The 14,264-nt window shown below is 39.7% G+C and overlaps 1 protein-coding gene across 1 annotated transcript in view; it reads left to right on the top strand.

Annotated features, from left to right (window-relative positions):
- The window catches only part of LOC139735080 (fibrillin-1-like), a 137,481-nt gene that overhangs the window by 18,574 nt on the left and 104,643 nt on the right, over window positions 1-14,264 (top strand). Inside the window, exon 2 of the mRNA XM_071645852.1 lies at window positions 6,383-6,527. Coding sequence (XP_071501953.1) covers window positions 6,451-6,527 — 77 coding nt within the window. The 5' untranslated portion in view covers window positions 6,383-6,450. The remainder of the gene's footprint in view (window positions 1-6,382; window positions 6,528-14,264) is intronic.

The raw sequence follows: 14,264 nt of genomic DNA, 5'->3' as shown, positions 1-14,264 counted from the left end.
ACGTATGTTCACAACTTCTGTGTACTGTCAGACATGCAACGGGAAGGAAGCCGAGTTTGCGAATTGCACGTACTTTGGTGGGCTATATTTCGAAGCGCCGGATCATGTTATTCTCATTTTATGAATGTCGTAGTTTCGATGAGCGTTTGCTTTTTATTTTTTCTCCTTGAATTTGTCACGCATGTTGGATTGTATGCATACCTATCGCATTGCGGTACGTGCAAGATGCATCGAATTCGAGTATTTTCAAGCCGATTTTCGAGTCCTTTGATTTTTGTGACATTTTATGACAAGGATTGACACATCAGAGCCTTTCACTTATAACAATTTTACATACATTCATGTGGAATACTAGCACATGGAAATCTCTTTTAAAGTTAAAGACAAGATGGTACGTTGTTTCGTTATTCTGAAGGTTCGACAACCCGAAAATAAAACGATTTCCGCTATTCCGAAGGCTTGTAATTCCGAAAATGAAATAAGAAATGTTCTTCCGGAGGTTCGTTAATCCGAAAATGAATTAAGGTTCGTAAATCCGAAAGTGAAATGAACCTCATTTAGTGGCAAAATACGGTGTTATTATTACACAAGTTGTAGGATATTACGCTATGTAGACTCGCACACACACACTGACACACGCACACACGCACACACACACACACACACACACACACACACACACACACACACACACACATACACACACACGCCAGACATGTACAAAAACACACACAAACACAAACTTATTGACGAACTGGAATACTGTGTAATCTGTAACTATTACTGATGAAAAAAGGAGTATTTTCCATTCCCTTCTTTATGTCACCCTTCTCGTCTACCACTTCATCATCAGGATGAGATATGCAAATTATCATAAGAGGTCACTCAAAAGGAAGAAATAAATTCAAATTTTAGGATTAACGAATCTTCAGAATAACGAAACGAACCTTACGTCAGTTTTGGATTAACGAAAAATTGGAATAACGAACATCACTCGTTTCTTTTGTCTCTCAGTACATCTTATAGCGAATGTGTGTGTTTCGGAATAATGAACCTTATTTCATTTACGGATTTACAAACCTATGGATTAACGAACATCATCCGTTTCTTTTCAATTCAATTCAATAGTTTGTTTATTTCCATCATCAAAAAAAGAAAAAGAAAACATGATTCAAAGCGGATTTGAATACAAAAAACAAATAAATCTAATGCTTGGCAATTCTTTTGCCGATCATTAAACGTGATACTAATATGCAAGCTGTCATGTGTAAGGGTAAGTTCGCAGATATTTGTGGATTCAGCGAATGTACGAAGATCGGGAAAACGCTCAGAAAAACAGAAATTTGTCGCAGTATAGTAGAGCAATACGACGGCAACAGGAGGAATTTCCGAAAACTTTTGATTCTGCTCGTACATTGAATGATCATTGTCTTAATCAAGCTCCTCCAAATGTATAAAGAATGAAATTCAATTCAGCAGAAGATCACGGAAATACCTGATTTTCCTGTAAGAAAAAAAAAACTGAAGCTAAAACTCTGCACTGCTTCTTTTCTCGTTACTGCGGTGACATTGCGAAGTGTTGAAGAGTCAGAGGGAAGCACACTGAAAGCAACTGAAAATATCGTAACTTTTGAACGGATGTTATCCGATTTTCCTGAAGCTTTCATTGAGCGTTTCACTATTCTTTGTACATTGGCTGAAACAATACATACGTTTTGTGAAAACTTTCCCGTCGAAAGTTCCTGTCTCACCTTTTAGTGAAAGACTCTCGAAAGTATAAGGTAAATATAGAAAAACACAGAGCGTTAGTGTAATGATTAACGATACATATTTGATACCGTCGCTTTATGCATTTATATACGCCGTCAAAATTAGAAAAATCATGAAGCTCCTTGGAAAAATCCGCATAAACAATTAGCCGCGCTGCGTTCCCTTTGAAGGGAGAGCCCAACATCTATGTTATGGTGTACTTCCAGACTATGAGGATGTTCCCCTCTATTTATATCCGTATCATGTATAATCTAATTAATTTGTCACCTTGAGACAGGACGTAGCCTTTGATGTGTCCTGCCCTCGACGTGAAAACAAAATGGAGGGAGGATAGAGGGGGATACTGTCCTGCGTTGGCTAGACATGTATAAGGATGGGGAGATGTTCGTTATTCTGAAGGCTCCTTAATCCGAAAATGAAATTAAGTTCGTTATTCCGAGAAAAAAAATACAGTGCGTGGTAACGAACCTTCGGAATTATACGAACCTCATTTCATTTCGGATTAAAGAACCTTCGGAATATCGAACTTCGATTCATTTTCGGAATAACGAACCTTCAGAATAACGTGCCTTCGGATTAACGAACCTTCAGAATAACGTGCCTTCGGAATAACGAACTGTAACCGAAAGAATGATTGGTAGACGGTGAAAGTCCTCGAAATCCAATCGTAGAGACGTACATACATAGCATGGAGAATTGACAAAGTCGAAATGAGGAGTGAAAATGCAGTTGATAGATGGACACAGAATTTGAATTCTCAAACATATCGTTGGCTATCTGATAATCATCATGATAATCATGTCTCATTCTTACTCTTGTCTTGTCGATTAGAGTGCATCATATTGATTTCTTATGTGTTTCTTTCACACATACACACACACACACACACACACACACACATACACACACACACACACACACACACACACAAACTTGACAGTTGCCATCGTCAATAGTACATTGCCGATTTGTCTTTTATCAAGGCAAACTTCTGTCTGAAACTACATTTATTATGAACTTATTCAGACACACTATTTAGTACAAATACAGTAATTCAGACTGACTGATGTCTCTCCCAGTCTTTAGTCTGCCCGTCGGGTTCATTGTCACATTTTATTTTCCCACAGGGGGGAGAGAAAGTATCATGTAAACACATTTTACCGGAGTCGCGGGGCTTGCAAGTAATAGGGGACATTCTCTATCGCAATATGTATGTGAGAGCGCGCCACCTCTGTCTCAACATGGTCCTCTGTTGTGCGGTAACATGCCCCTCGACGATCGCATCTGGTCATCAAAACTCGAATGGGACATTCAGCGTGGAAAAAAAAAGAGAAAGAAAAAAAAGCCCATGTTTCAGACGGGCGAATACCAGGCAAATCGTGATAGGTCGTGAGGCTACGGCAGACGATGGAAAGGCCTTCTTCGTCCATGAGTTCGCGGGTTAACGAATCGCCATGGTGTCAGAGGTAACGGCGATTTAAGTCACGGCGCGTTTTTCATCGCGCTTCGCAGCCGTCCGTCATGAATGTGAAATCAGGAGAGGTTCCTTCTTCTTGACTTCTAATGAGCTCAAATAGTTTTGACTCTCTTCTTCTCTTTTTTCTCAATAAGCTTTCAGTTCACAATTAGTGGAGAGGGACACAAGACGAGAAACCTGACCTTTCAACATATGATGCGGTAAATTAGCAACGATCAGTAAATCTTGTGCGTGACAAATAATCGTTGGAATGGTATCATTGTGCTGAGTCATGAGTGATTTTGATTGCGACTTGCTGACAGTCCAAGGGAGGGCTAATAAACGATGATAGAAGCTATCCTTAGCATTCCACAAATTCTATTTAGAGGGAAATTGGCAACCTTTTAAGGGTTCATTACTTGGACTCCTTCGAGAATTGATCTCCAAGCCCAGTGTGAAAGAAACGTCTCGCCCTTTCTCCTGCTACTATTTCTGATCGGAGGCTTCGCGCTGATGTTTCTTGTGTTGATCTGGTTATATAGACGAATTTAAATTGACCAAGATTCTTACGAGGTGTGTAGCTGTTTGGGCCCCAACCCCAACCCTAAACCCTAAAAATGTCAACATCCTTTTTTAAAGCATTGCATGTTTACTCCAGTGCGTGGTAATCTAGATTTGGTTTTGATTTTACCCCAATAAAGCATTAGATTGGTCATTAATGGTGACATACAGACAATGATGACGATGCGCACGCAATGAAAATGCCTTTCCGTACAGTCGTAAACTTGTCGAACCATACTTCTGTTTTCACAGCGTTGTGTTTGTCGACTGTGGACGTACAGCTATTTCCCTCCGCCATGACACCCCCATCACCCCACCCCATCCGACAACGGTATTACCCAGCATATGGAATCTGACTATGCACACGCCCACTCACCGGATTTGACGGGAGGAAATGATTTTCCTATCATTCGTGAATATCTCACAAACTTTGTAAAATATCCCGCCTCAAGAGACGGCAATGTTAACTCCACTTGCCGTATTTCTGTGACCTTAAGACTCCAGCAACTCTCTGACTACCCATCTCCTCCTTATTGATGATGGCGGGGCCGGGGGGGGGGGGGGGGGGGGGAGGGGAGAGGGGAGGGAATCGCAAGACGTTGCCAAAGTACGACATCAATATTCTTGACTTGACAAGAGCTGGGATCAAAGTAGGGCTGATCATCATGTTGTCGACGATCATGTACAGTTCTGTGCGGAAGAAGTGAAATGAGATGTCTCGATTATCGACAGGTGTTTAAAGGGATGGTACAGTATTGGTGGAGATGAGAATTGGGCTTTCAACTTTTTGCGAGATACCAAGAAAACACTTATGAAGTAGTACAGAGCATACCATTTTAAGAGAAATGAAAAGTTTATTTGATTAAAATCGGGTTCGGAATGGCTGAAACATCCAAAAACACAGTAAAACAAAGCGATCGTAATAAGGTGTGGGTCCCACACTTATTAGAATCGCTCTGTTTTGGATATCTCAGCCATTTTAAAACCAATTTTCATCAAATAAACGTTGAATTCCTCATGGAATTACATGCTCTTTCATATTTCGTAACAGGTTTCTCATTATCTCACCAAAAAATGTTAGAAACCTGAAATTAGGTCTCAACCAAAACTATACGATCCCTTTAACTCAATTACAAGTTGAACGTGCAAGACTTGCAAGTAAAGATGAAAATTTATGTATATTGGAAAGATTTTTCAAAGTTCTGTGTAACAGAGAGTTGAATTTAGTGTATTGTCCAAATATGATTTGTGAACATTTGTATTAATTATTCATACTGAATTTCTTGAAGTGAAAAAATGTCTTCCCGGGTACAGGTTGATTCAGATAGAACACAATCGAACATTAAAGTGTGCCGACGTTTTATTTGAACCTCACGAAAGGCGAGAAAACTGTGGAATTTTTAGATTAAACTTCATGTATTCACAATACAATAAAATCATTCGTGACATTAAGTATTAGGCATCATATCATAATAACTGTCCCATTGGTGTGAACAATCTTATAAATTCATTCTCTTTGTCAGAACTCTTGCCTCCTCCCCTTTCCGAATGTCAATATTACTTTATGAATCACCGTGTGTTTGCATTCTTGCGTTGCAACTGATATCATTCTTATTTTTTTAAATCTATATTTAGACTTCCACAGCCGTCTTGTTTCATGGCCAATATCACCGGCACTCCTGTCATTCTGTTTATGTGATTATGCTCTATTTATCCGAGTCAACTTTTAAAGGGATATCCCCGAGCTGTAAAAGTGTAACGTCACATAAATTCTTAGTTGGCTTTCTATTCCGAATTCGTGTGACTGCATGCTTCCCACGAACATCATACCGTGGATTTGACTGAATGCCGGGATGATGAACGAACATGGGAAGGATTTGTGAATATTTCTTTATAGTATATCGTATCCCCTCATATTTTGTCCTAATATTCACTCACGAATCTGGCATTTTAAACCGCAGGTACACTGTGCTCTATAGAAGTTCTATATAGTTGAATGTGCCGTGATGTAAGTTGATGGCAAATTGCTCTTCGTGATTAGATTTGTGTTACTTTTGATATCAAATACAAACCATCACCCTTTGTAGAATTCAGAATTTGGTTCTGACGTTTGTAACTATCTGTGTGTCGAGATAATGAATATGTCCTGAAGTTTTCCTCCTTTGCAATAAAAATGCGACTCTTTTCGGAGGAAAGAAAAATGAACGGGAAGATGAAGAAAACAAGGTAAAACTTCACATAGTTTTGCTTGCCTTGTTCTCTGTTCCCGAAGAATGTGATATGTATTTTTTTTTTTAGAAAAAGGAAATAAAATATGAATTGAATTGAATTGAATTGAATTGAATTGAATTGAATTGAACAGGAAGAAGAAGAAGGAAAAGAAGAAAATGGAGCAATAAGGAAATTAAGAGAAGGAAAGTAAAAGAACTGGAAGAGGACACAGCATTTTGCGACAGATGTAGAAATATAAGTGAACAAAGCAAATAAGTGTGGATGAAAATATCATAAAAACGTTGGAGAGAATGATGTGATATACTCAGGAAGCAATGAGTCTCGACATTTTCTCGCCGTTTCTCTTTTCCATGCGATGTACAGGAGCAAGTTGGATGTTGTAGCTTTCATCAGCGTCATTAATCCTCTCCGTGCTGGGAAGTCCAGACAAGATGCTGCGGTCATCTGTGTTCGTACTCTTGGCATGCGTGGTGGTGACAGTCCTCGCCCAGAATGGTGTCATCAACGGGTAAGATTGTCAACACATAAGGAGTTGAGCACGATTCATTATTCTTGAATTGTAAGTCTCTTTACTGATGAATGTGCCTCCTCTTAACTTTTTCCTTTACCTCTGTTTCGGTAGCAGCTTTCTACTTTTTTTTTTATTCCGTCCATGCAATTTTGTTCTACATTTATTTTGCTTGTGAATTACTTGCATTACATTTACAAACAATATGTGCAATTAGTCAATGAAAAATTATGTACGATTTTCCCCTTTATTTGAATCAACATGCGCTGTTTTGAGAAAGTATTTTCGTGGACGTTTGATACTCGATTTTTGGAAGTGAGTCAGAATAACTCCTGCATAGATAGAAGTAGGCCTATAGGCCTACAATGTAGTAGGTAGTTCGATCGTCTTATGTAGAAAATCAAACTGGCGGTTTTGAATGCAACAACGTATAAAGAGCTGAAGGACTTGACGAACTGACAGAAAACTGCCGTAATCTACGCTAATCTGTCATAAACTTATCCGCCATGATGTGTACCACTTGGGGCTTTTCAAACCACAGACAAATCAGCTGGCCGACATAAGGAGCACTGGACGTAGAGGCATCCCATTCAAGTCGATCTGATTATTTAGAGCGATCTATTCTAACGGTTATGACAGTTCTGGTGTTGTGGCTGTATAGGCCCTTCTTCAGCTGCCGAACTCATCCGTCAAAATGTCGCATCCTATCTTCCCCCGATGCAAAATGGAAGTCGACAACACGCGCCGCAACCGTGCCACAACTCAAATGTGATTGCTTGTCTCATATTAGTGTAAATATTCTCCTAAAGACCCGCATTATTTTTATCAAAATACTGGCCTATTAGGAAGAAAATTGTCCTTGCGCCAGCCCGGCTTATTGAAACGTAGTTTGATCTGAAATTTGGGTACAAATTGTAGGGTCAAGAGGGGCTCTGGATGCAGTGGCATTATGCCATCACAACCTCGAAGTTTCGGTATCAGCTGTCAGGGTCGAATGAAAAATCATCCACCACCAGAAGATTCAAGAAGTCGCCAGATGAGAAATATGCCTCTTTCCTGCAAGAGCAGTCACACTCGCGCACACACACACATACGCACACACGCACACACACATTTGAAACAGGATCGTCCGCGGGACAGCGAGGGAGTCGCTCGCATCCATTGGTGCTGTCAGTTGTGATGCAACTTGACATTCATCTTCCAAAGAAACGTCAGTGCGCACCTGTTGAATGGCGCACTGATCGGGATTTCGCATTTGTCTCTTCCAATAAGTAGGCGCCATTTATTTCGGCAAAGTCGATATTCGTCGTCTCCCCACGGTATTGAGCAGATTAGTTTACATATTGGAACAGAGTGGAAAAAAGGCAGATGGAATCGACTCGCTTTGCCATGGTCCCGTGACGCTTGCTGGTTCAGTCGTGCCAACCATCCTACAGGGCCCATTCAGAGATTCCTGCCAGCTAACATGTGCTCAACAGTTGTTCCGGGAGCAGAGACAATTTAGAACGTTGATTCAAAAAAGGTTTATCGAGGCTCTCTATTAATAAACCTTCTATCTCTTGAGAAACATTCAGACATATAAAAGCGAAAGTTGAAAAGGTCAAGATAAAATTACAATCCTGATAGGGGGTCGAATGACCGTGCGTTTATATCGAAAGTTTGGAGGGAATGTGTGTGTGCGTGTGCGTGTGTGTGTGTGTGTGTGTGTAACGCGGGAGACAGAGAGATTCCGTAATCAACTGATATTGTATATTGCTATATTTACCAACTCTTTTTTGCTATTCAGTTCACTTATAGCTAATTTTACTCATTGTAGTGTAACGTAGTTACGTCAATGTGAAATTGGAGTAGATTTTCACTATCATTAATTTCATCAATCGCCTCGTACACAATGGTAGCGCATGATAAATGTAAATAGATACGTAAACGTATTTAGATTCAAAAGTCTAGTTGTAGTTGTATTTTTGTTTTAAATGAAATACATGGAATGAAATGAAATAGATTGAATGTCCTGACGAGTTTACGTTTACAAAAATACATGTATGTCATAATTTGTTCTTTTAAACACGAGACTAGCTTGGCGTGCTTCATTGTATAGTGATTAGGTCCTAATGCCTTTCCCATCAGAAAGAGTCAGAAAAAAAGATATGTCACTGCTGAAGATGCAAATACCAGTTTAGGATCAGGGGGCGTGCATGGAGAGGCGTACTCGTGACCTTCACCCCAGGTTTGAGTGACACAGTTTTACCTTCACTGTATAAAACAACTCTTGTCCGCCTTCTGACGGGTCCAGTCCACCAAAGTATATCGTCACCCGCCTGTAATTTCGTCGCATCTTTCACGTGCTTTCTAACTGGTGTCACGACATACGATTGAAATAAAATGTTGTCGCTTTCTGCACTTTGCTTCTAACAGCCACCCCCTCGCTTAAGTTTTCGAGCATACTTCTTTTTCTCCTTCTTCACTTTCATACAGATGTAGTTGTATAGGGTTGGAGGTCTTCCCGAGGTCTTCTCCAACACTATTGTTGTTATTAAATTAAGACACCACTTGCCACAGAACTGATCTCTTCGTTATCTCACCTCCCTGGTTAAACCAAATGCTCATTGAAAGGAGCAGTAATCAGTGTTGAACAGCCGAGGACCAGGTGTACTTAATGATATCTGCAGATACAGAAGAATGCAGCGTAAATCATCGGCAGAACTCATTGAAATGTTTCGAGGAAAGGTCTCCTGGGAGTGGAACACTCCTTGAAGATTTTGATTGATATCAACATTATTAGATTCAATCATCAGAAAACATTTATTCATTATAGCAAACATTCCTCAGATTTCCTTTATAGTACTCAGTATAGGTCGATAGAAGCCTGAAACACTAAAAACAGATAAATGCTCCACTAACCTTTCTAGTCTCTTTGACTGGAATCATCGCATAAAATGACTACGTATCATCAAGGCTTTCCCTGGAAAATTTTTTGTTTAAAAAATAAGATTCATTCCAATAGAACTAGTCCGTCGATAACATGGTCGTAAACGAACAAGAAAAAAAATACCTTGAGAGACAGTGTTATCTGTGTTGACTTCAGTAACAGTACGTGATGTTCCGCAAATTTTTGAAAATTTGTTTACGTTTTGCCGATTCGGCACCCTCCGGAATGTACCGTACAACCATGAACCCCAGAGTCCATGGTACAACATTCACATTTTTTTTTTTACTCTTGCTAATATGTCATTCTCCCATTCCTCTGCGTCCGTATCGGTGAAGATTTCTTCGTAAATAAAGTCATTGATCAGTAAGTTAACCTGCGATTCTGCTCCAAGTTAAATAGTGTAAAATCACACAAACAAAATGGTTCGGGTTTCTACAGAATTGAATGTAAAATAAGGAAGTTAACTGGATTGTAAAGTTTTACAGGTCTTCATGAAACCGTGGTACAGTATTGGTCACAATGACGTGTGTAAAGTAGATTTTTATCAATTATAAATTTCTTATGAAAATGAAAGACGATCAAGTTAGGAAGATAGAATTAAATCTTTCGTACCAAATGATCTTTTTATCACCCATTATTGGAACACTTGTAGGTGTAGGGAAAGGGTTATATAGCATTTGCACATATGGTTCCTATCATCACAGTTTTATGAAAAAGGGAGGGGCCTTTGTTACGGTTTACAGTTCGTTATTCCGAAGGTTCATTAATCTGATAATGAAATGAGGCTTTATTCCAAGGGTTCGTTAATCTGAAATTGAGAAAAAGGTTCGTTATTCTAAAACGAAATATGGTTTGTGATTCTGATGGTTCGTTTTTTACACACCTTCTTTTCATTTGTGGATTAACGAACCTTCGGAATAAGGAACCTGATTTAATTTTCGTATCAACCAACCTTCAGAATAACGAACGTTGTTTCATTTCCGGATTAACCAACCTTCGGAATAACGAACCCTCCGAATAACGCCACAAACTGTTCGGAGTAACGAACCCTATTTCATTTTGGGATTAACGAATATGTAGGTATACGGAATCTGTGTGTTTCGGAATAACAAACCTTATTTGATTTCGGATTAACGAACATCACCCTTTGTTCCATGAATTCATTATTTCACTTCCGATTTCGGCGAAACTTATATCGCCTATATCGAACGGTTTGTATGATTTTTTGTATTTCTAAAAGTCGAACGTGATGTGGACTTTTTAAAATGATTCGATGTGCGGGAAGGAAATTCACATACACGTATGTATACCATCTTCACCGAAGAGTTCTTTTGAACGTTTTGAAGGAAGAAGCTAAAGAGATTACTATTGAGAGCATTTTATTTATTCTTTATATGTGTGATATAAAGTTAAGATTCATACTGTCAGTACAAGCCTCCTCTCTAGTTCATGATCTCTTATCAAGTGATAGATTTTGGTTTGATGAAAGGTGAAACTTTCAACTTTCCACAAAATCAGTCTTATATTATTGTCATTGTCATTGTTTTCCTTGAAAAAGATTAGTGTCCATACCTCCTGGCTCCAGCCAGTTGACTTACTTGGTATTAGAGTGCAAGATTATGGTATTGAAAATCAAAGAGCCTTTGAATTCAAAGATATACACATAATCACGTTTTGGAGGGAAGATGGTAAAACCAAGGAGGTACTCGCCTATCATACCTACTTGGTAAAAGAAGCATGCGGGCCTACTTCTATACAGCGTGAGATGAACTGAACGAGAGAGGTCTGATGTTGGTCTCGACTGGGTTCATCGGCGAGGGCGATTACCTTTAATAACGTGTCACAAGCTGTTTTATCCAGGAAGTCACTCACCCTTCTTTTGGCGCTCTGGTGGAGGAGTGATTCGTGATGGAGTACCACCATGACCTTTATCTCCCCCAAGTTATAGAGTCGATTATTGTGTATGCGGAGCTGCGTGAGCTTGGCTAAGCGGGGGCAGAAAACACTCCGGAGAAGTTAGGGAGGTAGGTAGGAGGTGAAAGACGAGTGATCACCACATTTTGCTCCCGCCTGCAAACCATGAAGAGCGATGATGTTGCTGACGGTGCGTCACACGATCAAACAAAATCAAGGTACTTCCTTCATAACACCGGAGCAAGGGAAGAGGGCTGTCATATACAGGAACCAATATCTGAGTCGGCGATGGATGGAAGGAAATAATGTGTAATGTCAAAAAGTAGACCGAACAAGAGTGAAGAAAGCGTTTAATCGGGCTGAAGAAAGCAACATACACTCACAACAAGAAGACGAATCCTACTTGGATAAGATGTTGCAGTTAGTAATGATGTTTTGATGTAGTTTTGACGTGAATGCATCGTAAATTATTGCAGGCAATTACATGTATGAAAAAAAATCTACACTTATAAGGAGATACGCATCAGGAACACTAAAACATTCATGCATGGCCGGGGTAATAAAGTACAAAACTGTTGTGCGCTGACACATTTTGTACGCATCCATTAACAATGTTATAGTTCTATCCTTTTTGAACAGTCGTAGTACTTTTCAGTTTGAATTGATTTACTGGAAAGAAAAGTCAGTGTTTTTAAGAGTCGTTAATGGATGCAGCATACAACTGAGTCTGTTGAAGAGTGTACTGCAGGTCATCCCAGGATTCGTAAGAGGATGGGAACTGCGTTGATTAATGATGTCTACGAGCAAATGTCAAATTTCCGTCCGTGAACAATGAGACCTCTTTTTCCGAGGAAGCCAAACGAAATACGGCAAGTGTAGCCTTCGTTTGTAATTTTGTTGAATGACGCAAGAGTTTCCAAGATAAATTCCGACTAGTCGAAATGAAAGTAATCTTCTCATAGTGCTAGGAAGCTTTCTGTCAACTCAAACAACAAAAGAAATAAAGTGTTGAAAAGTTTCTTATCCGCACTCGAGGGGAATGAAGCAAAAAACTCTGCACTCCACAGCTGTCAGTTTTATAACCTGCATTTAAATTGTAGCCACAGGGTCTCAATTATACTGTTGTAAAGGATTAAATAAAATTCAAAGAGTGGTACAATAGTGAAGTCGTCGTCATAATGTATTGATATTGTCCGCTTTTGAAAGCAACATTTTTTCCAGATGTAATTTGCAGTAGATGCCACAAGCATGCACCTATATAGGAAAAATGCGATTAATTATCCTCATAATTTACTGTCAAGTTTGGTCTCTGTGTCGATCTGAGATTACTTCTGTCATTCTGGTACTCCAAATATACTCTTCAATTGTAATAAACTCCCATTTTTCGTAACTATGGAATTGCAACTCGCCATATTCTGAACACAGTACAGGTGGTATAAAAGCGTTTGTTCACCTGTATGTACGGCACGGCACAACTTGTCACAGGCCAAGATTTCACAACCCACATAGTTTTGGGTCCTACCGTTTCAAGAAACCTCCTTGGAGAATCGCGAGCCATAATGTTCAGCATGGATATCATGCGACCTGCGGACTCCTTCACTCAACAAACTTTCTCTGACCTCCGACATTGCTACATATTTCTTCGCGGAGGAAAAAGCTCTTCCAGTGTATTTTACTCCGCATAACTCCGTTCCAGCAAAAAATATGGCCAGTAGCAGCAAACCCTGTCTCTTGACTGATGGAAGCTGAGGTATACATGATTTATGCTTCAAACCCTCTTCCGATATCCATAACCGTAAAACCCAATAAGACACCGCCTGACAAGATGGGTTGCGTCTCCCATCACGTTTGATCTGGGACATTGATTGCGTTCCTTCTTGTGGCATCAACTCCTTTCGAAGTTATTTTTTCACGTTTTATCAGGCTTTAAAGCATACGTGAAAGGAGACTTTGATGGTCTATCTCGTACGATGTTTACAGCTTCCAAAGAGATAATTTGTTTGATTGTATTTTATATACATACATTATGTGTACATAATACATTATACATAATATATACGCGTGTGTATATGTGTGTGCGTGTGTGTGTGTGTGTGTGTATGTTTCATGGTCTCATGATGATAGTGGGAATAGATGGGGGCTTTCAATAGATTTTTGCTCAGAATGTCAGGGAACTATAGGCTATTATGACAATTAAATACTGTCTTATTATAGGCATACGATACAAGATGTCAAGTGAGTTACGAATAGAGACAAATCAGGTCTGATCTATATAACGATTAGGCCTAGACTGGTCACTGTACGAAATCGATTCCAATGACGCGAAAGCGGGCAGTCTCTCTTTCATCTCCCTGATAAAAAGTTGCTCTTATGTGGTGGTGTTGCGTGTAAGCTGTACCATGGGGCTACGGTACTATGACTACTTTATACAGACAGAGTTGAAGAGAGAGAGATTGAGAGAGTAACGGTTACTAGTACAACGAAAATTGACCTAAAATGAGCTTGCATTACTCATGACAAAGGCATTTCGATATCTCCCCCAACAATGTTCAAATTCCAAAGGAGTCGTCGGAAGATTTTAAGTTTTTGTTGCTGTTTTTTTTCCGCATTCGTTCATTATCCATGAGGGTATGTAAAATGAGAACTGCAAAGCGGAAAAGGTAATAAGACCAAACGATCAAGGAGGATATGCCCATTTCCCATCTGGGGGCGGAATTCAAAGGAGTTGTCTCGGGAAACGATGAAATATGACTGTCCGCGTCTTTCCTGGGCCACGGTGGGGTGGTATGCCACCCCCCAGTAAGGTACCTTTCAGTGGGCGTGGTGTTCTTGTACCGCGAGAGCATGGAGCTTATACACAGAATAGCTTTATGGTCAGAGCAAGGAGATGGCTT

The sequence above is a fragment of the Diadema antillarum genome, unplaced genomic scaffold (assembly GCF_040938485.1).
Source record: "Diadema antillarum isolate AM-2024a unplaced genomic scaffold, OU_Dant_1.0 seq00000563_RagTag, whole genome shotgun sequence".
Classification (NCBI taxonomy): domain Eukaryota; kingdom Metazoa; phylum Echinodermata; class Echinoidea; order Diadematoida; family Diadematidae; genus Diadema; species Diadema antillarum.
The sequence above is the reverse complement of the archived record's forward strand: the minus strand, read 5'-3'. Positions and strand labels throughout refer to the sequence as shown.